The 27,000-nt window shown below is 40.5% G+C and overlaps 1 protein-coding gene and 1 pseudogene across 1 annotated transcript in view; one reads left to right on the plus strand and one right to left on the minus strand.

Annotated features, from left to right (window-relative positions):
- naaladl2 (N-acetylated alpha-linked acidic dipeptidase like 2) overlaps positions 1-27,000 on the minus strand; it is a 341,685-nt gene that overhangs the window by 195,221 nt on the left and 119,464 nt on the right. The window contains exon 7 of the mRNA XM_085399238.1: positions 24,215-24,358. Within this exon, the coding sequence (XP_085255364.1) occupies positions 24,215-24,358 (144 nt within the window). The remainder of the gene's footprint in view (positions 1-24,214; positions 24,359-27,000) is intronic.
- LOC146641532 (general transcription factor II-I repeat domain-containing protein 2 pseudogene) lies at positions 19,288-21,366 on the plus strand (annotated as a pseudogene).

Raw genomic sequence — 27,000 nt, forward strand, 5'->3', positions numbered from 1 at the left:
ACAAAACTTAAATCTTACATAAAAGATTTTGTAATTATAAGGATAATTACAAAATGTATATTAGATAATATCTAAAACAGTTGTGTTTTATTTTAACTTTAACATATCATAATTTGATTGGTAGCAACTTTCACAACTACAGTGAGCCAATCACTCATAATTCCTAAACATGTCAATCAGGTAGGAATGAAGTAAGACATTAATAGAAATAAAGAGTTGTGTGTTGACATGTAGCCCTTTCCTTGCTTAAATCATTAATATTTTTGAAAAATTAATCTGTGATAAGACAGCTTATCAAGATAGAACCATGTAACTAGAGATGAACCAAACTGTTCACAGTTTTATCTAACTCTGTTTTAATAAAGGCTGTGACCCCTGCTATAGAGTCTGACAGCTGCAGGGATTATATACAAATATTCAACTATCCCAGAATTAAACCAGGTCTAAATAAAAAGGAGTGAGTATCACTACAAAGGTTAACTCAGTGGTCCTAATGCTACAGTGTGATATCAGCAAACACCGAGCGCATACATTGATGTGACACCACAGCCATGCTATCATTCAAACACTGATAACAGCATAAATCGAATTAAATCGGGGCTTGATGAGAGCTTCTGAGTATCACTAGAAATATTATAAACAGTCGTCTCTGTACCACAGTTTGCTTTCAGTAAACACCGAGAGCATTCACTGTTAGCATAGCACATCCATGTTAGCAGTGTATAAATGGATGGTTTAGCATATATTAGCACAGGTATCAATAAAGGACTACCGTATTAAATACTTTTACTAACCTCAGGCAGACGGACAGGCGCTCTGCAGGTGGGATTGAGCGCCTGTAGTTGGTGTCTAGGCGGGCGATTCTGGGACCGACGCGGGACAGCAGGTCCTCAAACTGGCCGAGTGAATGACGGTGATAGCGCTGGAATCGGCCGTCATCCAGGCGCAGCTCCTGGAGCAAGTGGTGAAACTCACCAAACTGCTCACGCCTCTGGAGGACCTGATGGACCCAGGTACGGCAAGGATGTCCTTTACGCCGCTACTCTGCTCTCCACAGTAAATAGAGAAGGGAGACTCTCTCTTCAAGCGCTAGCTCGACAGCTGCCATCTTGCAAAGATACCGGTCTTGCAAAACTTCCTCCCACATGCCTCCCACATTTCCGGTTCACGTGCGTTAAAATATGATATTTTGGGGCGCGATGGATTTTTCTTGGACACGCGTAGAGGTGCGAATGTGCACGCGTCAAGTTAGGGGCGTTTGGGGCTTTTTTCACGCGCCCATCGCGTTCGGTGTGAACACACCGTTAGACTGCTCTGTCAAGCCCTCTCATAGAGCGGTTGGTTAGAGTGGCATTAAAGTAATTACAATAGAGTCCATTTGTGTTTTTGTGCACTCTGGTGTGTCTGGGTTCATTTGTGTTTACTTCTATGTGTATCTTTACAAGGACACATTGGTGTTGGATTCTTTGAGAGAGAGACACGATGTGTGGAAAGTGAGAACATTTGCTTGGCCCTAGTTGCTAACACGTCTTGCAGGGCTGTTTGAGGGTTAAGACTTCATGTTAAGGCAGGGTAGCGGTTTTACACGAAATCATGATGTGAGGGTAGATGACTAGGGAATGTGTGTGCATGCACTTGCATCAATCTCAACCAGTTGGAAAGTAAAGGTAATGAAAGGCAGATATAAACAATATTGCATAGAGCCGCTTAAAAAAGTACCTTATTGGGGTCTTGTGACTTCCTTTTAGGCATTTTCATCATATATGGGACAGTGAGAGAGTGTTAATAGGGGAGTATGTAAGGAAAGTCACATATTAAAGTAATAATAGAAAACTAAATGGGATTTTGCACAGACTAAAAATTTAATAATAATAAATTGTCAGCTCAAAGTTCCAATTTCAGTTTATGCTAGATTGGAGATTATTATTTTTATGATTATGATGTTTTTGTATTTACAGCTCTATCAACAAACAGCAACAATACATAAAAATGTGAAACATAACATGACCTTCGAAGACTTTCATGTGATAGTCTTAAAGTGCAACTGGCTCTTGTAAGAAAGGCAAAAAGACCACACTTAAAAGCACACACAGATGGCCATATGATGCATTTGACAGAGCAGTCACTAGATATTGTGTCTGCCAGCTCAGCTGCCTTGCTGGATGGCTGTGAGCTCTTGGGGGGCTGATGGCTGGATATCTGAGGGAAATACAGAAGAAGTGCCAGCAAAGATGCGAGCTGGGGCTCAAACTGTGTGTGACAGAGGTCCCCTGCCTACAGCACTACAGCATGACAGCCCACTTTTCCAGTTTCACTCCTGTCCTCCATCCCTCCCTCCCTGCCTGTCTGCTTGCCCTCTCGCTCCTGTTTAATACATTATAAAAATTCACTGCTTTCTCTCATAGGCGCCACATAACCCATTTATCACTTTTGACATTGGCACAAATGACTATGGCTAAAGAGGAGGGATGGAACATGTGGACCGTTTGTGTATTCAATCTGCAAACGCACAGAGAGTAGGGAGAGAGATTTGTCATAGAGTAATTCCCCTCATGATGAATGGGTTTACAGATACGGCTGCTTCTACAGGTAAGAGGTGACTCTAAGTTAAGTTTTGAGAGTTGATGAAAATATTTAAAGGGACAATAGTACATGTTTGACTTCCAAGGGCTAAATGAAATGGAAATGCCCTTTTCCCCACAGAATGTGTCCTGATTTCAGCAAATATAAAACTCAAATACACTGTGATGTCACCAACAGAGCTAAGCTATTTAGCACCATTTTATCCTGGAGGATTGTATGAATTCCCTATCACAAGCAGTATGGCAGAATAAAAAGCAGCATGTTGTTTTAGTGGTAAGAGCTGTTTCCTCAGAGGAAAAGAGTCCTGGGTTCAAACCAAGGCAGAGCTTTCTCCCAGAGGTTTACCTTTGTAAATGAAATTAACCTCCTAAGACCCAAACTCCTTCACGACATGCATTTTTAATTTCTCTTTGATATTTGGGCATATTGGGGCTCGATGAATGTAAATACAAAGAATTACCAGATATATATATATATATTTTTTACGTTATTTTTGTTTTTAAGAAAAATGAGAGCCACATGAGGATATTCTTTAAAAATTTGATAGAACAGTAGCAGTATAATGCCCTTGTAAGTGGATCTCAGGCCCTTGTAGATCAAAATTGAGTATTTTGGTCTAAATAACCCAAAATGTGATGTCCACATATGTGGACGCCAGGTCCTAGGAGGTTAAAGGAACCAATGTGCTCAACCTGTGCATACTTTTACTTTCCCCACAAAATGTAGCTTCTGTATGATCAAAGGTTCATGAAGACTTCAAACACATGTAGAACATTACCTTTTAAAACAGCATATACGACTTTATTCCATTTCAAGTTGGTCGAGACAGTTAGTAGCACTGCCATGTCTATACTCGAAATACAAAATCTAAATTACCTTAGCGGCAAGGCTAGTCTGGCTCTGTCTGTAGTTGGGAAAGATTACCAGTGCCACCGATACTGCTCAAAACTAAACTGTAATCAGATTGTTTGTGCTTGTGAAATTGTTTTACACCAACTAATTCCACACTTGTTCAGGATCCTTGGAACTGCATTTGAACACTCTGGGTCTCCTCTGGTATCACTCATGGCTGAGTTGCCGACGGGGATAACGTACTGCAATCCTTTCCTAAACCTTGTTAAGTGCTTTTGCCATCTAAACCCTAACCCTAAACCAAACCTAATGGGAAGTGAAATGAAATGTAACTAAATACACAACCAAAGCTCCTGTGACAAGATCCTTGGTCTCCCGCTTGACAATCTCATAATTTACACCACTTCGGCTTACCAATGCTGATTTCCGTAACTCTAGGACATCTACTGCATCTCAGCCTCTTTGATTAAATGGCAGAATGAGACATAGTAAGAATAGGTGGCAGATATGTACCCTGGTTACAGCGCCATGGTGTATTGGTAAAGACATAAACTCCTAGTAATGGTAATGGTCTTTTAGTAGCATTGTAACATTGTGTTACTCTGACTACTGGATAGATTTATTAGACAAACTTATACTTAGCATTACATAGAATTAAAATATGTAATACATTTTAAGGCAAGAAATAAGAAAGAAACCATATATGCAATAACAAAATACATCCATACATTCTACTACTTTAAATATATAAACTAGATAATTAAAAAAAGATATTATGTATAATCTTATAAAATTGTCTACATTCAGAAGCAACTAAGTGCAATTCTCTGCTGGGTATTAAATGCATAGTTGAGAGGAAAAAGCAGCAAATGAATGTGGGAAACCTGCACATAGCAATCAATAGCAGTGTAATTAAAGGGCCTCGGAGTCCTTTATATAAAGCCATTTTAAGTTGCTCTGCTTCACTCGCCTCTCCCTCTGCGGCTTTGCAATGTAATTTCCATGGAAATTTGGTACACTTTTGGCATTTGTTCTGAGTGGGAGACAGGATAAAACAGAGTGAGAAAGAAGAATTGTACATATTAGAAAATTAAAAGGCAGACAAAAAGACTTTTAGATACCTCTGACTTTGTTTTTTGCTTTTTTAATCAAATACAATTTTATACCATTAATAACTGCAAGATGAATGTGTGGTGCTGTCAGTATGTTTCTGTGTGCCCATGAGAGAGGGAGGATTTGGTCCTCATTTTAGAATTAATATTGCAATATTAAAGTCTTATTGCATATCCAGATCTATCTTTACATGTAGAGCAGGGCGATATGGCCAAAAATATTTATCACGATATATATTTGAAAATTTGCGATAACGATATAACTGACGATATAATTGATGCAAGACAAAATACAACTCCACAACATTACTAGTGCAAAAAGACAACCTTCCTTTTATTTTCACTTAAACAAGAAGCTGGTTTTTATGTACATTAAAGCTATATAAAAATTTAACAGTGCGAATACAAATTCCTTGCTGAAAGTTTAACCAAAAGGCATTTCCAGTAGAAATGGGCTGACATATCCTGAGCATAACCATGTATAATATCCACTGAAGTTAAAAAGAGGTGCTTTGCAACATTAAACTGCAGTGTGCAGTACGTATTTTTCAGACCATAAGGTGCACGGGATTTTAAGGCACATTAAGCGAAACAAGGCAGTCAGATAAATCAAACTTTATTAAACTCATTCTTCTTGCTTCCTCCACTTCTGTACCATTGATTCATTAATGTTGAATTCTCTGGCAGAGAATGAAATGAAATGAAAAGATCTGTTATATAATCACAGAACATAAAGTCTAGCCTTTCTAGAGGGTATTAAATGTAGAGTGTAGCAGAAAAAGCAAGTTAGAGAATTATAGGAAACCTACTGTAACTTTCAGTAGAGGTGTAATAGTGCCTTTGGCCAAAATAAGCGTGAAAGAATAATAATAAAGGAAAAATAAAAAGTGCAGAGTTATAATATCAGTACTGTTCGTTGAACGGAAAGGACACATTGCAGTATTTACTCCTATCTAAGTAACATAACTTATATGAGTTTTTTTTTTTAAAGATTTCTGTTTGGCTGTAAAACATTATTTTAGTTTCCTTTAGCATTTATATTGCTTATAGTAACTTATATAAGAAGACATGATTATATGTAAAGCATGTTGTTGTGGACTTTCAAAGGGGACTGTTGCTGTTGTCACTGATACGTTGATATTTTAGGGCACTTATTCTGTTACCACTCAGGCACATTCTGCAATGCCAACTTTTAACCTTTTCAAAATGATGGAACATATTTCTAGACTTATTAAAATGCAATGCACTGCCATTTTCACAAGTAAACGCAGTCCTATCCCACCAATCAGTAGAAAAGGTTTCAGGATAACCGTGTTGTAAAATATTTTATAGTTCTTTAAATTTTGTATTTCACTTTCAATAAAAAATGAAAACAAACTGCGAGTATTTCCAACATCTCAAGTCTCAAGTCTATGTTTTTTTAAACTTTTATTTTACATAAGCGTATCTTAGCTGTGATATATGCCAAGCTTAGATCGGAAGAAGAAAAAGCATTTAGCTTCAATTTAAAAAATAAATAAATAAGTAAAACGCTGTATATGAGCAAACACAACCAATCACAAGTACACCTGCTGGGTCATTATATATCAGAAGGACATTATGAGTCATTGTCACATCTTTGTCAGTATCTGCAATCATTCCATCTGCTAATTCAACAAACACTCCGGCCGTGCAAAGATTCTGACTTCAAGTCCAATAAGATATATGAACATGCATGAATGCAGAAAAGTGTGTGAAAGTGTGTACTTGCTGGCATTTCAAAGTGTAAATGTGTGTGTACAATTAATCAGCCTTGCCAGGGTAAACTGGGGCTTGCAACAGGCCTTAGAGATAGTGATGGACTAGCTTGGTAATTGTCTGGTCAACAGACACACCACTCAGATAGAGTTGGCGCCAAAGCCCCAAGGCCCGATTTAGACAGCGTGTGCTCAGTGAATTAATCAATCTTTAAAGGGCACAACACATGGGGGAAGTGACATCTATCAGAAACACACACTCACACATACAAATACATGGCCACAGACTACAGAAAAGTACCAGGTATTCATTAACGTATTAATTAACATGAGCAATTAGAGATGCAAGAACGCAAATAACAACAATAGTTTCAAACTAAAATTCAAACAGGAAGCTAACTGGAAAAAAAAATAGGAAGATTTTAAATCTGAAATTTGACATAAAGGACCAGCTGGTTGGTAGTTTGCTTGTCAATGGATCTTTGAAAGCCAAGTCACCTCCAATGTGCCTGAGTATGTGTATAAGTTAATGTTAACAAGGTGCTTAGCTATAGATGTGTGATATCTATAGCTTAGCTATAGATATGAAATGGGTATCAGGAGTATTTTCTTTCTAAACACATTTGCTACAACTATACATTTCAAAATGGTAGCTATATGCTTATAAAATAAACTGTCTGGCAGATGAATGCTAAACATTTTGAATGTTAAAAATTTTTCTTATCTGCTATGTAAAAGGCTATATTCATGAATGCTTTTATGGCAACTCAAGAATATGAAGTATGTGGGGTTATAGCAGATGGGCTTGCATATTGCACATTTATTTATTTATACATTTATTAACATCAAATAGATCATATACAGAATAAGCTAGTGTCTTACACAGATCTAATAAAATTAGATCTTTAATTTAATATATTATAAAAGGAATAATCAAGCTGGACACCACTTTAAATATGCACACATTTAAAAAATGCCAACATACATGCATACTGTGAGGGCAACCACATCATCTCGTTAAGGTCTGGTGAGCTCCATGGAGGGCCCCTAAGCAATTAACCAATGGCCAGCCAATATACCCAGCCTTAATTGAATGGGAATTAAAAGAGAAAATAAGGAGAAACGGAATTAAAAAGAAAGAGAAAAAAATGAAAGGAGGCAGACAGATGGAAACAAATGATAGTGGGATCCCAAGAGTGGTCAGAGGTGCAGCCAATCGATTGGAGACAGATTACATCTTTCTCGCTTTCTCTCTTTGTCTTCCCTTTTGACTCGCTCCCTCCCTTGCAACTATTCTTTCCCTCTTTCTGCCTCATTTGAAGTAATGGAAACACTTGAAAAAGAAGCCTACCTTGCAAAACCATTGGCTCTACAATAAGATCAGGGACAAACACATGCACACAAACACTCACACACATTCAAAATGTCCACTCGAAAACCAACAGTACCCCTGCCAGAACTGGAACAGCATCTGACACACCATTTGCTACACTGAAATCATCTACTGTTTTGCCCAGTAGAGACCTAAAAACAAATAACTGAACCAAAATATCTACAAACTAAGACTCGTGGTATAGATTTTCAGGGATTCAAAAAAAAATTATGTTGACTGCAATACTCAAAAGCACCGAAATGTTTTAAACCTAATGAGTTTCAAATTCACAACTGGAAAAAAAGCAATAAAGTGAATGTGGTACACACATGCCCAATCACTCAGTCAATAGTACTCATGTCTTTGGCCACTGGGTTTTAGGGGTGCATCACTCCATCAGGCCACATGGGTGCATAAACGTGATGAACTGTGTGTGGGCTGTGTGACTGTTATCTGTGCAACATTGGAAAAGGGCAGAATGCAGTGTTCCATTCAATGACCAGCTGCTTGGATTTATCGAGAAATAAATGGAAATAGACAGACCATACACACGTTCAATAGGGGAAGCATGTGGACAACAAGAGATGACGACTGAGCAGAGACTCAAGTGAGAGACAGAGGGCTCAGGATAAGAAAGTGAGGGAGCAGAAGGTAGTGTTGTGATAGGGAACTGTAGTAAAGACACTGAGATAAAAAAAAGGATTTAAACTTTCAAAAGCAGGAAAGAAAGAATTTTCCATTTATATTGTATACATTTCATTTTATATACATACTCACATATACAAAATGCTTCAATAGAGTACAAAAGTGGGAACACACATGTACCTCAATATGCCAATGAAAATATCCGTAGTCCTGCTTGTGTAGTAGTAAAGATGTCAAAAAACATCACCGCAGTCATAGTAGAACAAATGGCAAATTTGAAACTTTTATTAGATCAGTATTATCAGATCTGTGGCCATGTGTTCTGGACATTTGGGTGAGAGGTGCTGACCCGTCAACTGATCAACACTTGGTGGATAGCCTGTGGGACGCGGCTCAGGCAGCGGATGAAGCCAAAACTTGGGTGTGGGAGGAGTTCGGAGATTTTGACTGAGTCATGCTGGGCTTACACTGTGCGATTTTTTCAGTCGTGCGATTCAGCTCCTGCTCAAACTGTACGATTGACTCGCAGGGGTTAGAAGTTCACAGGTCACGATGCAGGGTCTCACACTATACGACTGATGCGACCTGAGTGCTCACACTGTGCGTCCATAAAATGAAGGTTATAACAGAAATTCTGTCGCTCGCTCTCTCTGTCTTTCACTCACACAGACACGCACACCACCACCATCAACTTTGCTAAATTGCTAATGAAAAACATTGATCAGGCAGCTGTGATTGAGCAGCAGTGTAGATCCAACTATTTTCACGGTTGTTGTGTCGTGATAATTTTGTGAGGCCACATCGAAAAGGCTCGGATGAGCTTTCCAAAGTTCTACAAGTTGTACCTCCATCGCTTGTGTCCAGATCACACGCTGCACTGCCGTGCTGCGCCGTCTTTTTCGCTGACATTTGTGTTTGTGCGTGCGCAGTGTGACAAACTGCGGTGACACCCTCACGACGGTCGCGAGGATTTCAAACAGGTTTGAAATCCTCCCGACCAAGCGATTGATGATCGGGAGCTGGTCGTGAGGTGTTAATCGCGTCTCGTTACCCCACGTATACTACACGATGCACAACGCACGATGAAGGCCAAAATCGGGCCGATCGCCAAAACGGTCGCACGACTCAAAAATCGGCTCAAAATGGGCCAAAAATCGCACAGTGTAAGCCCAGCATCAGGTGGTGGAAGGAATATTTTGAGGACCTCCTTAAACCAACTCACATGTCTTCCATATAGGAAGCACAGTCTGGGGATGAGGGAATGACTCGTCCACCACTGGGGGTAAGGTTACTGAGGCATGGCCTCCTTGGTGTTCGACCTGAATTCCTGAAGGCTCTGGATGTTGTAGGGCTGTCTTGGTTGACATGCCTCTATAATGCTGCGTGGAGATCAGGGGTCATACCTCTGGATTGGCAGACTGGAATTTTGGTTCCCATCTTCAAGCATGGGGACTGGAGGGTGTGCTACAACTATAGAGGGATCACACTCCTCCGCCTTCCCAGGAAAGTCTTTGCCAGGGTCCCAAAAAGAAGAGTCTGTCTTACAGGAGGAACAATGTGTTTTTTCATCCCAGTCGTGGAACACTGGACCAGCTCTTTCTCAAATATACTTAAGGGTGTATGGGAGTTTGCCCAACATGTGTTTTGTGGATTTGGAGAAGGCATTCGACTGAAGTGCTTTTGGAAGTATAGGATGTTAAGGTTAAGTGAGGTTAAGTGCCCACTCCGGGTCAGGGACGAATTAGTGGAGGATTTTAAGTATCTCGGGGTCTTGTTAAGTGAGGGGGGCGGGAGATCGACAGACTTATTGGTGCTGCGACTGCAGTGATGTGGATGCTGTATCGGTCTGTTGTGGCGAAGAGAGACCTTAGCATAAAAGCGTAGCTCTCGAGTTAACGGTTGATCGACATCCCTATCTTCACCTATGGTCAGAAGCTTTAGATAGTGACCGAAAAAATTAGATTGGGGATACAAGTGCTGGAAATAAGCTTTCCCCAAAGGGTGGCTGGCCTCTCCCTTAGAGACAGGGTGAGAAGTTCGGCCAGCTGGAGAGATCATATCTCATGGCTTGCCTGGGAACGCCATAGTGTTCCCCCAGATAAGCTGGATGAGGTGGCCCGGGGAGAGGGAGGTCTGGGATTCTCTGCTTAGGCTGCTGCCCCCTGACCTGGTCCAAGATAAGCGGAAGATGATGGGTGTACGGATGGATGAAAAACAGGTTAAAGTAGCTCTTAGAATTAAAGCTTGGCCTTGCACCTCTTCTTCTCATTCACAGTAGGTTAGTTAACAGCTGTTTCTCTCCAGCAAATAAAAAAGAATGGGCATACTGTAGACCCACTATGGGCTTCTTTCTGCTTTGTGTGGGCAGTCCACAGCCTGCCCACATGTGCCCTACAGTTAATACCAGTACTGGGCCTAACAGTCGGTAGCCCACTGTGGACCTCTGGCGTTTGCCCAACCCCCAAGAGGACATATTTGCTGCTGATGACTTGAACAAGATGTGGAACCAAGAAAACAGGAACATTTCATGCCAATCAAACTTTACAGCAATGAAAGTTCACATAATTAAATATTAAAAAATAACATGGGGAAAGATGGTATACAACTACAATAAAAGCTGACCCTTCTCACCCTGGACACAGTCTGTTTGACCTGCTCCCCTCAGGCAGGAGGCTCCGGTCCATTCGCACCAGAGCCTCTCGCCATAAGAACAGTTTCTTCCCCTCTGCTGTTGGACACATGAACAATAACCATATGACTGTTCCCACCACTAACACATGACCCTACGCTGTGTCACTGCATCATTCCATGCTTGGCACTGATCACCACCTGCACTCATGTATATATCTTTCTACGTAGCACTTTTAATTCTTATCCCTACTTTTATTTTTTCATGTCTATTTAAGTGCTATTTATGACACTATGTTTGCACTGAAGCACCGCAGCAATTTCCTAATGTTGTAAACCTGCTCAACATTTGGCAATAAACCCCTTTCTGATTCTGATTCTGATTCTGATTCTAAAAAGGAGACGCAATACAAGACGAGAGAGCAAATGTATTCATGGATGCAAAAATTTTGGGCAGCAATTAAATTTTTTAATATTGAATTATTGTCAGCAGTTGTTGACTGAATAAAAATACTGAAATTAGGACTCTACAGAAGTCACTGTCAAACTGGGTGTATAATATGACTTACAACATATGCACCTCTATTTCTCTTGTAATTCTTTATCTGGAAGCTCACTAATCTCTCCAAACTCACTAGCTACATACTTTTGATTAAAGTTACAGAGCTATTACCTTATGGACTAGAAAAGTTGAAAAGCCTCTGAAGCCGCACTGAGACAAAGAAGAGGCATTAAAAACTAAATTTCAGGTTGCTAGTATTCCCAATACAGAGTAGTTTCATTGCCAGTTGTAGAACCTATTAACATACTCTTCAAATTAAAGGGCAAAATACAATCAAGTGTGTCATTATGATCGCCTGCCTGATAATGTGTTGGTCCCCTGTTGCTGTGAAAACAGCCATGACCCGTCGAGGCATGGACTCCACTTGACCCCCGAAGATGCCCTGTGGTATCTGGTACCAAAATATTAGCAACACATCCTTTAAGTTCTGTAAGTTGCCAGGTCGGGTCTCCATGGATCTGACTTGTTTGTCCAGTAAACAAGATGGCGGCGCGCACGGGTGCAGCGGCTCTTAGCTCTCCAGTTTGGTGCTCGTTTTTACTTTTAATGTGGATATTTTTGAATGTTTGCAACGCCACCATCTCTTACAGTCGCCAGAACCTAATTGATCTAGGTTTTAAATATAGTTTGTCTGTTTCTGGCGACTATCAGCGAACACACAACATCCTGGTGGAGATAGCGAGACCGCCAGGGTCACCGTGGATGGTCTGCCCGCCCAGCAAGCGTAGAAGGCGACGGAGGGAAAGAAAGCAGAAGAGGGGATGCCGGTCGGACTCAGACGCTAGGCTACGCAAACATCCACACCGGCCAGCACTTCCGAGCCTTTTCCTATCGAACGCCAGATCCATCACCCACAAACTTGACGAATTGGAGCTACAGATAGCCAACACAAGCTTTGCACGTAACTGCAGCATTATTCTTATTACGGAGACGTGGCTTCACCCGCTGATTCCCGACGCTGCAGTCGAGTTAGCAGGCCGCACGCTACACCGGCATGACAGAAACAGCAACTCAGGTAAAAGCAGAGGAGGGGGGCTATGTGTTTACGTGCATAACGAGTGGTGTTGTAACAGCAGGATCATTCACACACACTGTTCTCCTGATTTGGAGGTTCTGGCAGTCTCGTGCAGACCTTTTTACATCCCGAGGGAGTTTACAGTAGTTATTGTGATAGCTGTTTATATACCGCCGGATGCTAACGTTAGCATGGCTCTCAGCCTCTTGCTCAACACCATAAACAAACAACAGCTTGCCCACCCCGATGGGGTTTTTATTGTCGCCGGCGACTTTAACAAAGCGTGCCTAAAGACTGTGCTTCCTAAATTTGTCCAGTTCGTGGACTTTGCTACGAGAGGAGAACACACTTTGGACCATGTCTATTCAAACATCAGGCATGCTTTCAGAGCGACACCCCTCCCCCACCTGGCTGGATCTGACCACCTCTGCATGTCCCTCACCCCCACCTACACCCCCCTGCTGAGAAAAACAAAGCCCCAGACAAAGACAATAAAAACCTGGCCTGAAGGAGCCCTTTCTCAACTGCAGGACTGCTTCTCAACAACTGTATGGGATTTATTCTCCAGCCACAACCTCCAGGAGTACACGGACACTGTACTCTCGTACATCAGGAACTGTGTTGACAATGTCACCGTCAACAAAAGGGTCAGGGTGTTTCCAAATCAAAAACCCTGGATGAATAGCGAAGTGCAATCCCTCCTAAAAAGCCGCAACACTGCCTTCAAGTCAGGGGACAGGGCTGCGTATAGGGCGGCCAGGGCAGACCTGAGTAGAGGCATCAGGAAAGCTAAGGCTGCCTATAGGAGGAGGATTGAAGATCACTTTGCTGACAACGACCCCAGAAAAATGTGGCAGGGGATCAATCACATTACCAACTACAGAAGCAATAACCAGGCAACATCTAGGACTGATGCCTCACTGGCTGAGGATCTAAACCGTTTCTTCGCCCGCTTTGAGACGACCAAGCCCTCAGCTGCCACACCACTTCCACCCGCCCCCAGCACTGGCACACTAACACTTAGGGAGCACCAAGTGAGGTGTGTTCTAAGGTCAGTGAATCCCAGGAAGGCGGCAGGTCCTGATGGAATACATGGAAAGGTTCTCAGAGCATGTGCTGACGAACTGACCGGAGTCTTCACTAAAATCTTCGACCTTTCCTTGTCATCAAACACCGTCCCGCCCTGCCTCAAAACCTCCACCATCATCCCCATCGCCAAGAAGACAGCTGTGGCCAGCCCAAATGACTACAGGCCTGTTGCACTTACGCCTGTAGTGATGAAGTGCTTTGAGAGACTGGTCTGTCAGCACATCAGGGCTGGTCTGCCTCCCACTCTGGACCCCCACCAATTTGCCTACAGGACAAATCGTTCCACCGAGGACGCTATCACCATAGCGCTCCACACTGCGCTGAGTCACCTGGAGCACCGAGGAAGCTATGTGAGAATGCTCTTTCTGGACTTCAGCTCAGCATTCAATCATATCATCCCGGAGATCCTGGTCCAGAAACTGTCTCACCTGGGACTCTCCACCCCCATCTGCCTCTGGATCAAGGACTTCCTGACAAATAGACCACAGTCTGTCAGACTCGGCCCCCACCGGTCCAGCACCATCACACTCAGCACCGGGTCTCCACAAGGATGTGTTTTGAGTCCCCTCCTGTTTACGCTCTACACATCCGACTGCTCCCCTACCCATCTCTCAAACACCATCATAAAGTTCGCGGATGACACCACAGTGATTGGACTCATCTCAAGGGGGGATGAGTCGGACTACAGAGATGAGGTCAACAGACTGACTGAGTGGTGTTCAGTTAACAACCTCCAACTGAACACCACGAAAACTAAAGAACTTATCTTGGACTTCAGGAAGGGCAGAGCAGACCCGGCCCCACTTTACATTCACGGGAGCTGTGTGGAGAGGGTACACTCCATGAGGTTTCTGGGCGTGCAGATATCTGATGACCTCTCCTGGACTGCAAATACTACAGCGGTGGTTAAAAAGGCCCAGCAGCGTCTCCACTTTCTGAGAGTGCTCAGGAGGAACAACCAGGAGGAGAGGCTGCTGGTGACATTTTACAGAGCCACCATAGAGAGCATCCTAACGTACGGCATAACAACATGGTATGCAGGGTGCTCAGCTGCAGACAGGAAAGTACTGCAGAGGGTCATCAACACAGCCCAGAAGATCACTGGCTGCTCTCTGCCCAGCCTGGAGGTCACTGCAAACTCTCGGTACCTCAGCAGAGCTGGCAATATCATCAAGGACCACTCTCACCCCAGCAACCAACTGTTTGAACTATTACCGTCAGGCCGACGGTACAGGTCACATAAAACCAGGACAAACAGATTCAGGGATAGCTTCTTTCCCAGAGCTATCACCGTAGTAAATAAGCACAAAAACAATTGAACCTATTCCATACCGTCACTGTCATTATATTATGCTGCTATTCATACTGTCATTATATTAATGCTGCTATCCTGTATATATTGTACATACTATTGTTTGAGTACTTACGATTGTTTTTTTTGTACTTTTTATATTTTACATTTATATTTATTATTGAAACTTGCACCAAGGGAGTGGCACTCCAATTTCGTTGTACTCTGTACAATGACAATAAAGGCTATTCTATTCTATTCTATTCTATTCTATTCTATTCTATTCTATTCTATTCTATTCAGCACATACCACAGATGCTTGACTAGACTGAAATTTGGGAAACGTGGAAGTCAAGTCAACACCTCAAATGCGTTGTTCTCCTCAAACCATTCCTAAACCATTTTTGCTTCGTGGTATCATGCTGAAAGAGGCCAGAGCCATCAGGGAGTGCCATTCCCATGAATGGGCGTACATGGTCTGTAACAATGCATAGGCTGGTAGTTTGTGCTAAAGTAACATCCACGTGGCAGGACCTATGACCTCTCAGCAGCACTTTCCCCAAAGCATCACACTACCTCCTCCTTCCTATTATATATCCTGATGCCATGTGTTCACAAGAAAAATTGATGCAAATACACCCAACCATCAACGTTAAACTGTTTGGTAACTGAAGCTACAGTAGCTCATCTAATGGGACCAACCTTTGTTCCCCAAATACAACAATGAGCCTTGATCACCCATTACACTGTCACAGTTACTTCACTGTTACTTTCTTGGACCAATTTTGAAGGATACTGACTACTGCAGACTGGGGGCACCACACAAGACCTCCAGCTTCCAAGATACTCTGACCCAGTTATCTAGTCTTCACTCCTGCTTCCAACACAAACTGTTTACTTGCTACCTAATATGTCCCACCCACTAACAGGTGCAATGATGGTCATATTTGAAAAAAAAAAAAATAGTGGTACAAAAACATATATTTTTAGTTATAATCAGAATTATTCAGAAAAATGTAGTTCATCATTAGCAATCTAACTTACACACATTGCATAGCATTCCACAGCAGTATTAAAACATTTAAATACTACTTGCAAGTAGTGTTCATATATATTTTCTTTTATGAGCTTCTTAGCCTCTTTGACATTCGCTGATTGCTTTCTTCTGTTTCTGTTTCTTTTCTCTCAGCACCAGCCTAATTATCACATTTGGAAAAAAGTATTTTTGCTCAGATGTATTGCCTATATTGTTTGCATCTTTTAGCAGAAGGAGGTCTGTTGTAATGATGTCTTTCAAACTATTTATTCTATTATATTACAGTTAATCTGTATAGAAATACAATGCTGTAGTAACAGGTGATATAAAATATAGAGTATAATGGATCAGGTCCCCTGTTGCCCCTCAAATTTAACTTCTTTTATCAGTTTCTATAGCTGTCTTATTCTGAAAAACTGAATTTTTGCACAGCAGTGAAAAATGAATAAAAACGACCAGACATGGTGTTGTCAAATCAACCAGAGTGCCAGAAATAAAACCTAAAAAATGTCAGCACTCAATCTAGACACTCTTTGTCTGGAAACATTTTTCATAGTTCTGGCACATTCAAAATTAAGAGTCTCAAATAATACTATTAAAAATGGCTGCAGCATTGTTGCACTTTGTTTGGGTTCCATCAAATTTGAACAATTTTCAACTTTCAGTAACATAAATGTGCAACTTGTTATAATAAGGCTGCTATTTACGTTTTGATTTTCAGTTTAGATTAGATAGAAGCATTTCTTTTAAATGACGATGCACACAGGTAGACTATTTTCAAAACTCTCCCAGGTTTCTCTTATCCATGCAAGCCAAAATGAAAATGTAGGCCACACTTGTTCATTCTGGCCTAAAACTCCAAATCAGTAACTGTTTTGTGTCTTACTTTAGGATGGGAATAAGTGGATTCATATTTGTATGGTTCAATATTTTTTTCCGTCTATAGCAGATTTTACTTGTTTTTTGATACTGTACACAATACAACTCATTAACCGTTTTAAAACTGGTTCTGAGATTATGCTTTTGTTCATGGCTTCCAGAAGCCCTCAGTCACCAATTTAAATTCCAATTCTAAGTAAGTAAATTTACCGTAAAATCATTTTTAGACAGTTCAGTGATTGATTAAAAAAATTTTCACATGCTCTGAATGCATGTAAAATCTTTAGGTACCAAAACCCACTATGAATTATCCTTTAAACCAGATATGTTTGACTATGACCTCAATGCTGTTAATGTAGTGTACAAATTTTGTACTAATTGCAAATCTAGATTAGTAAATTCTATAAAATGATATGACGATGTATTCCATATGGAGAACATATAGAGAATAAAAAACAAAGGACTTAAGATTCGCTCAGGACATGCTGCTTTTTAAACCCTTCCACAAAACCTTAGAGTTGCAGTGGTGAGGAGGCATTTGGGTCACATCTGTGAGTTAACCAAGCAATGTTTGCTGGAAATTCCAGGTTATGAACTCCATGAGTCACCATAGAGTGTGACTGATATGCAAGCATGGGTAGGTGCTGGTGAAGGTTATCCATGTGAGTGCTGCAGAAACAGCATCTCACACACTTATTCTTGCATTTCAAATCTAGACTTTCTTTTAACACTTTATTTTATGTTTTATTGGTTATGTAACTTTATGCGCCTTTTGTGTGTTTGTTTTAAACGTCTCTGTTTAATGCTGTCTTGTGATTAAAAAATATCCCCACATCTATGATGAAATAAATTAATAAACATCCAGCAGTTAATAAATATTTTCCAAATTATTTCTAGTTCAGCACTGGACCTATTAATTTCATTTGAAAATGTTTTGGCTGGCAGTCAGTTTCATGTTGTTAAATAACTTCTTTCTTCTATTTAACAGGGGCTAATATCCAGTCAAGTGATGAAGAAAAGCCAGAGCTAAAGTAACTAACCCGAACTAAAGATGATTTGTGATTGAACATGTAAACATGTTTTAAATATGTATTGATTCAAATTTTAAGCTAAATATTTTTCTTTTGATTAGCTAATTTTTAAACCAAATAATTTTTTTTCAGCTCTAGTCTGAATCAAATCTAGGACAGATGTCTTTAGTGTAATTATAGACAGACTGTGACATGCCCTGATACTGGACTCAAAATGATTGAAAGGGATCCATGCAAAGCCTGTAATTGGATTGCAGCAGGACATCTGTAGGACAGTTGATAATATACTCTACACCAGCGGTCTCCAACCTTTTTTGCGCCACGGACCGGTTTATGCCCGACAATATTTTCACGGACCGGCCTTTAAGGTGTCACGGACAAATACAACAAAATAAAACTAGTACCGGTACCAAAAAAAGAAGATTTATTCATAACACACGTGAAAAGACCCAGGAAAACAGATTTAACGATCAAAACGATAACAAAATAACGCTGAAAACCGATAAAAACCCTGAAAACCATACATTTCACACCTGAGCCTCAACTCTCGCGGCCCGGTACCAAACAACTCACGGACCGGTACCGGTCCGAGGCCCGGGGGTTGGGGACTGCTGCTCTACACTGCTTGCCCATGCCTGACACTTGTTAAAGGAATGTTTTATTCTTTCAAAATAAAATTACCTGCTATTAGGGCTGCTCAATTAATCGAATTTTAATCACGATTACGATCTGGGCTTTCAACAATCATTAAAAATGACTGTGCCGATTATGAGCACCTCCCTCATGCTTTACTCTCGCGCTGCTCCGCTCTGCATTTCGAACATGCGTCACAACAATTAAGAGGACCCGAGGGAAGCTCGGAAAGCTAAGCAGAAGTTATTTGGAGAGGAGAGTGACTGCCGTTGGTTGAAAAGAGAGGTAAAAAAAACTTCAGTGGTGTGGAAACATTATGGGTTCGCGGAGTCAGACGTGGATCAAGTAGACACAGTGTGTAAACTTTGCTACATCACTAAACATAGATGTTTACATTTTTCATTTATTTTTTATATTGCAAACATTTGCACTGTTATCAGTATTTGCACACTATTTTATATTATTTTTTTTAAAGTCATTATTCAATACATTGTTATTGTTAACCCTTTAAAGCCGGTCAGAGCAGCACACTCTGTTTTGTGTAACTATTTTTGAGTCCCTGTAGAACATAGGTGTCAAACTCTGGCCCGCGGGCCAAATTTGGCCCGCAGCCTAATTACATTTGGCCCGCGAGGCCATACCAAATTACTATTAGAGCTGGCCCGCCGGTCTTAAGCAGCGCATGTACTGCTAATACTACAACTCCCAGGATGCTCTGTTGGCGTTTTGGCGCGTCAGTCAGGACAGGACCCATTAACGCCCTCTCCTCTGTTGACTGTAGTCATAGCAACCGCGCGAATACTGCCGCGCTACCTCTCCCAAAATGGCGAAAAGAAAGAACAAAAACAGGAGCTTCCTGGACAGGTGGGAGACAGAATATCTGTTTACCTATGTAAAAGACAGACCTGTTTGTCTTGTATGTGGAGCTCATGTGGCTTTAACCAAGGAGTACAACATTAGACGACACTATGAAACGAAACACCAAGAGAAGTACAAGGACCTGGACATGACTCAAAGGCGCCGGAAAGCAGAAGAGATGAAAAGAAGTTTTGTTTCACAACAGACTATGTTCAAAAAAGCCATATCACAAAGTGAGGCTGCTGTAAAGGCTAGTTTTGTTGTGGCAGCAGAGATCGCAAAATCAGCCCGGCCCTTCAGTGAGGGAGAGTTTGTGAAAAGTTGTATGATGAAAGTTTGCGACGTTGTGTGCCCAGAGAAAAAGCAAGCATTTTCAAATGTTAGCCTGAGCAGAAACACAGTAGCTGATCGCACACGTGAACTTGCCAACAATCTAAATAACCAGCTGATGGAGAAGGGAAACAGTTTCGTTGCATTCTCCCTCGCTGTGGATGAGAGCAGCGACGCCTCTGATACTGCCCAGCTTTCAGTCTTCATCCGTGGTGTGGACTCAACTCTCTGTGTTACGGAAGAACTTTTAGGATTAAAATCAATGCATGGAACAACCACAGGGAAGGAAATATTTGAAGAGGTTTCCAAATGTCTAACTGAAATGAAGTTGCCATGGGAAAAACTTGTGGGGTTAACGACAGATGGTGCACCAGCGATGTGTGGTCAAAGGAGCGGACTGGTGGGCAGGGTACGGGAGAAGATGCGAGCGGAGAACTGTGCAGGTGAGCTGACTGTTTATCACTGCATCATACATCAAGAATCACTTTGTGGTAAAGCCCTAAAGATGGAACATGTTATGACCGCAGTAACACGAGTAGTTAACTTTATAAGAGCCAAAGGTCTGAATCACCGCCAATTCAAATCTTTTCTTGAGGAGTGTGGTTCGGAATACGGAGACGTGCCGTATCACACGGAGGTGAGGTGGTTAAGCCGAGGGAAAGTACTGAACAGATGTTTCGAGCTACGCGAGGAAATATTTCAGTTTCTGGAAAGCAAAGGGCAAGACACAGCTGAGCTCAGGGAGCAAGAGTTTCTGTGTGAGCTGGCCTTTATGTGTGATATCACGAGCCATCTCGATGCGCTGAACCTGCAGCTTCAGGGACGGGGGCGTATCATCACAGATATGTACGCTGCAGTGAGGGCTTTTAAAACGAAATTGTGCCTGTGGCAGAATCAGATGCTACAAGGAAACCTGGGCCATTTTCCCTGCTGCCAAACGATGAACATGCAAATCTCTACTGCTGTGTTCCCATGCGTACAGTTTGCTGAAAAACTCTGTGTACTCAGTACTGAGTTTACCCGGCGGTTTGCCGACTTTGACGCCCAGAAATGTCGATTTGAACTGCTCAGTAATCCTTTTGCAGTTGACGTGGCAAAAGCACCAACAAACCTCCAAATGGAGCTGATTGAACTCCAGTGTAGTGACACGCTGAAATCAAAGTATGATGCTGTGGGCGCTTCACAATTTCCACATTTCATCCCTGACACAATGCCTGGGCTCCGCACCCACGCTGCTCAGATGCTCTCCATGTTCGGCAGCACTTACCTATGTGAGCAACTATTCTCCTCAATGAAGATGGCCAAAACATCTCACAGGAGACGTCTGACCGATGAACACCTTCACTCGATCCTGAGGATTTCCTCAGCTCAGAGCCTGAGCCCAGACATTGAGGAACTAGCATCCAAGAAGAGATGCCAGGTATCTGGCTTGGACGCATCAGAGTAGATCAGTGTGTAGCAAACTGAGCTATAATTACCATTTTCTTTGTGCAATTTGTCTTGCTACTCCCAGACATGGGCTTGAATGGTTTCACGTTTAATGATATTTTTATTAGTTAAGTGGTTTATTATTGTTATTTTATTTTTACATTTATTATTAGCCTGGGGAAAAAGTTTACTGCTAAAATTTAAATCAGAAGGCTGCAAATACAATTTTTATTTAAGAAATGCATTCCAGTGATATGTTATTTAATTGGAATTTCAATTTTGCATGTGTGCAATATTAAGTTATATATGTTTATATAAGTTCTATATCGTTCAGTATTAAGCGTTGCTTATTCCATATTCAGTTTTTCAGCAAAACTTATTTGAGTCTGTAAGAAAAGGTTCCTTGTTATATCTGGAGGAAGATTTTTTTCAATAAATATTAACGTTGGCCCGCGACTTTGTTCCAGTTTTGAATTTTGGCCCACTGTGTATTTGAGTTTGACACCCCTGCTGTAGAACCTGAACCATGTAAGCTAGCGCAATAGTGTTTTTTGCATATGAAACTTACATCTAATGCCATCAGCTTGTCCTCAGTCATGGTTTCCTTCCACATAAAGCTTTGCAAAAATTGCATAAAAAGCGCTTGCAGGAACAAAAACATAATATTCCAGAAACAGGCTTTGCCGATCCGATCAGCTTTTCGTAACACTTCCCACATTGAAACAGCCGTCAGCGAGAACTATCGCATGTCGCCATTTCCTGCCCGAAACAGGAAGTGACGTCATTTTCGCTAAAAATGTAGTTTTTTACTTGTAGGCCTTGTTTGACTTTTCTGAATAGTTTCTGGGATGCTTAGAACTCCTATTGCACTGCTGGAAATAGTTTATTTTGATGCACATGCTGTTTTCTTTGCAAATTTGCATCATAGGATTGTTTTTTTGTTTTTCCTGCAGTATATAAAAATTGCTGTATCTCCAAAATAAAACTATGAAGACACTCAAAATTAATTTCCTGTTGTTGTAAACTATTTTTTGCAACTTTTTTGTATTTAAAGTTTTGAGGGATAAACCTCTTAAATTTCTCCAAGTAGAAATATATGTAAAAAAAACAAAAACGATTTTCAGTTTTTTTTGTAATTTATTGCACTTTTTTGCAATTAATGTAGTTACTATGGACTTAATGCATACATATTATTAAAATATGGGCTATAACAGTTGTATTGATGTATAGCAACTTGAAATGCTCCCACAAATGGCACTACAACATGTAAAAAAAATAATATAAGCTCTGGCGGACTTGGTTCTATGGTAGGTCTTAAAGGGTTAAATAAATATCGTCAAATAATCGAGATCTCAATTTTAGTGAAAATAATCGTGATTATCATTTTTGCCATAATCAGGCAGCCCTACCTGCTATAGTAAATAGAATCACTGGTTGATATTTGACATATTTTTTTATTGCTTCTAAGTGCTCAGCTTTCCTCTGTCTCTGCTCTTCCCTAACTTCAATCAGTTGAGGCAGATGGCCATCAAACGTGAATCCAGTTCAGCCCAGGATGATTTTATATTAAAAGAGGGTTTTTTCCCTTTTTATTGCAGCCGCTCCACAAAGGAAATTATTGACTTTCTCTATGTATTTGCCTACTGACAGGTCAACACTAGGGGTGTCATTCTGACCTTTATCTCTTTTGTCTCTTCTTTAATGTGATGGATTCTCAGTTAACGTTTTACACATCTTTTGCCATTACTTTTACAAAACTAGCTTTTATGTTGCTCTCAGACATTTACACTGCAAAGTGCTTACTCATAGGGGGTCATATCATTGTTGGATTTGCATGTATTATTGAAGGGTCTACCTTATAATATATAGCGCCTTGAGGCAACTGTTGTTGTGATTTGGCGCTGTATAATTAAAATTGAATTGAATTGAACTAGCAAATACAACATTTTGTTACTGCTAATTAGCATAAATAGCTCATCATAGTTTTTCTCAACCTATGTTTAAGCATCAGCACAAAACATGCTCCTATAATGATTAAACTAAAACTGTATGTCACCATAAACTTTGGGTAATATACTAGTAGCTAAAAAGAACCAGTAACAATAAGCTATAGTAATGAATCAGTCCCTTCTTTAATCTCCACCATGACTGTCACATAATCCTCCTTATATGTCTCTTACCTCTTATACTCCTTTCTGCCTTTTTACATTCATGCATCAAGCTGCTCTACCTTAAATAACATTTATAATGTTTTCTATTTAAAATCTATAAGTAATGTAATGAGAGCTCAACAGCAGTAGGGTTGAAAGCTTCCACAGGATCACAGAGGTCCAATTTAGAAAAGTTATATGTGTAACTTTTTCACTCAGTGAGTCTAACTAGACTATTTTCAACTATGAGTGCTATATATACATATGCAGTGGTTAAGAAAGTTGTCCTAACAGAGTGGTTTTGGATGGAAGACAGACAGATCCAGTACAAAAATGCAAGCTCTAGACACAGACCCTAAACTCACAATGGTAAATGAAATGGTAAATGGCCTGTATTTATATAGCGCTTCACTAGTCCCTAAGGACCCCAAAGCGCTTTACATATCCAGTCATCCACCCATTCACACACACATTCACACACTGGTGATGGTAAGCTACATTGTAGCCACAGCCACCCTGGGGCGCACTGACAGAGGCGAGGCTGCCGGACACTGGCGCCACCGGGCCCTCTGACCACCACCAGTAGGCAACGGGTGAAGTGTCTTGCCCAAGGACACAACGACCGAGACTGTTCAAGCCGGGGCTCGAACCGGCAACCTTCCGATTACAAGGCGAGCCACAATAGGCACCCTAAGGATAAGGGAGACTAATAGAACCTAGATGAACTGATAAATCTATATCCTATGCTTTTAAGCACAATGCTTCATTGATCATAATGCCTGGTTTAATCCAAACATGTCCTAAAGCTGTGTCACTCATGTGCTCCATACACTGCCCCATTCATGCATGCTGTAACTTTTCGCTTGTGATTGAAGCTGGTTTGTTTTTATCAATTAAAAAAAAAAACCCTCATACTTTTGAAAACACTTTCTGTTGAATGAGACATTATTAGCAACTCTGGTTTCCTGTAGTCTGTGTGCTTACCTGTATTGGGAGGCATTGCTAGAGGAATACAAGAGCCTTCCTGGCCCGTGGATGGCGATGACAGCAATGTCTTGGCGAGGAGGGCAGAGATGGGCTGAACCAACAAAGATGTCAGACTTCCTCGTGCTTCCTTTGACAACCCAACTAGAGAGATAAAAAAAAAGAAAAAGAAAACATAGTCAGAAACTTGAGAGGCTACAACAAAAACAGACAAAACTTGTTACTTGTGTAATTCAAAGTAACTCTATCATTACAGAGACTTTATAAAAAACAAAACAAAACATGGAAATACTCAAAGTTCTCATTTGGAGTTTGTCCTATTTACTATGCTAACCCTGGAAAACATTCAGGATTTATAAAGGTCAGTACAGAACTTGTATAACAAATGGACAGTAAACTGACAGATGAAAAAGAACACAGAAATTAATAGAGAGAGAATTAACTGCACATTAAATGAACTGAAATGAGATGAACTAATGAGAATGAGGAAGGCAATCACAAAGTAGCAAAACACAGTATGCAATCAACGACAAAGGAAAAATAAATATTTTTTAAGAATACAGTGCTAATCAAAAGTTTAAGACAACTTGAAAAATGGCAAAAAAAACAAACAACCCAAAAAACCAAAATCAGGTAAAAAAAAAAAAAAAAAAAATCAGAGCTTCAACATGCAACAACAAGAAATGGGACTGAGACAAAACATTTTTTTGAGGATGCAATTTATTGAAAAACAACACTTAAACTAAAACAGGCTGTTTTACAGCTGATTAAAAGTTTAAGACCACACCTCCAAAAAAAACCTGTAACCCCCCGCCAAAAAAAAAGAAATCAAAGTTCCAAACATGAACTCAGTAATGAGTAGCTCCAGCGTTATTGTTGATCACTGTTGATCAAATTCGTTGGGCATATTTGATGCAAGCGTTTCCACGAGGTGAGTGGGAACATTTCTCCAAGTGGTGAAGACGGCCACACAAAGGGCATCTATTGTCTGGAACTGTTGTCCATTTTTGTAAACTTCCCTTGCCATCCATCCCCGAAGGTTATCAATTGGTTTTAGATCAGGGGAACAGAACATGCAGGATGTTCCATAAGAGTGATGTTATTCTCCTGGAAGAGGTCCCCTCCACTGTGCCACGTAGAAAACATCTCAGGTGGGATCTGTGGGATTGTCATGCCAGTAACGTTGGAAACCATCAGAACCATTAAGGTTAATTTTTTTTTCTCATCAGAGAAAAAAATGTCCCATGTTGGTGAAATCTTTTGGGGTCTTCCACTTGACTTTTTTGTTCCATAACCCTCAGGATCATTGAAGAAATTCCAAATGACTGTCTTACTCCATCCGACCTCAGCAGCGATTGTGCGCTGTGAGAGACCCAACCCGACCACGTTCAAAAAGGGGACGTTTTTTTGCCTTTACCATCAGAAAATTATGACATTGTAACTACCTGACGGAAAATAATAATGAATCCACATGTTTGCAAAGATTTGGCCTTTTAAAGGACTGTGGTCCGAAACTGTTGATCAGCTGTAAAACAGCCAGTTTCAGTTGTTTTCAACAAATTGAATGCTCAAAGAAATGTTTTGTCTCCTTGGAACCTTGTTCCAAAGGATTCGTGATCTGTAATAAAAAAACAAAAACAAATGAAAACTAAACATTGGTTTCAAGTTTTCTTTCCATTTCCTGACTTCAATGTAATAGACAAAAAAAAAAAAAAAAGATGGATTATTGGTATAACATCGACTGTACAGTCAGTACAGTTAATGAGGTTTAATGAGGCAGTTTGTTGTTAACATATGTAGAAATTATTTGGTTGATTACACACTTGAAACAAAATGATTACCATCAGTTGGTCACAGTTTAAATTTCCGTGTTTTTGTTTACTGATAAGAACACACGTCACTATTATGGAAATACAGAAATATAATTGATTTATCTTACTTCACAGGATACTATTCATCAAAAAAGTGACACAAATTCAAAAAAATCAACAAAAAACAACACACTGAAGTCTGCCACATGATGAAGAACACATTATTTGTCTGTGCCATATCCTGCTTAATTCATCATTCAGTTATCATTATGGGCAGGCTTGTCTGATTATCCTGACTGCTCTCCTGTCACTACCAGAAACACTGTTTGTCCTTCACAGGTTTCATCTATCCAGGGAAGAGTTGTGTCCATGTTACTGGGCACCTTTTATCTTCATTCCAATGTTATCTTCACTGTTATTGTGCTCTTCTTTTGTCCTTTTCTCCTTCAGCCCTTTAAGTTACTTCGAACAGAAATGATTTTTAAATATTCAGCCAATATGAACAATTGTCATCACTTTTTTTTGCCATCATTAAGAAAATAAAATAAAATTCACTTACTTAAGGTCCATGCAGTTTGAATAAATAGCCAAGCAACATCATTCCCCCGAGCCTTAAATATATATACTTGGGGTAGACAACATGTACTAGGTGTAGACGAATATTATGACTGATTGCAACAGTAACAAAGGCTTAAAAAACAATAGCAGAAGTGCTACCATCCACCTCGAGTAACCGCTATTGTAAAAATCCAGTCATCACTTTCCCTTAAGAGAAGTTAAAAATTCCAAAAACTCACTCATTTATGGCCATGAGCTCTGAGAAATGAGTAAAAGAATTAGACTGTGGATACATGCAACTGAAATGGAATTCCTCTACATGGTTTCTAACCTCAGCCTAAGTTGTCTGGTAATAATAATAATAATAATAATAATAATAATAATGGATTGGATTTATATAGCGCTTTTCAAGGCACC

This window comes from Rhamphochromis longiceps, linkage group LG23 (assembly GCF_057381845.1).
Source record: "Rhamphochromis longiceps isolate RC_006_pf linkage group LG23, R_longiceps_female_GT1.1, whole genome shotgun sequence".
Classification (NCBI taxonomy): Eukaryota; Metazoa; Chordata; class Actinopteri; order Cichliformes; family Cichlidae; genus Rhamphochromis; species Rhamphochromis longiceps.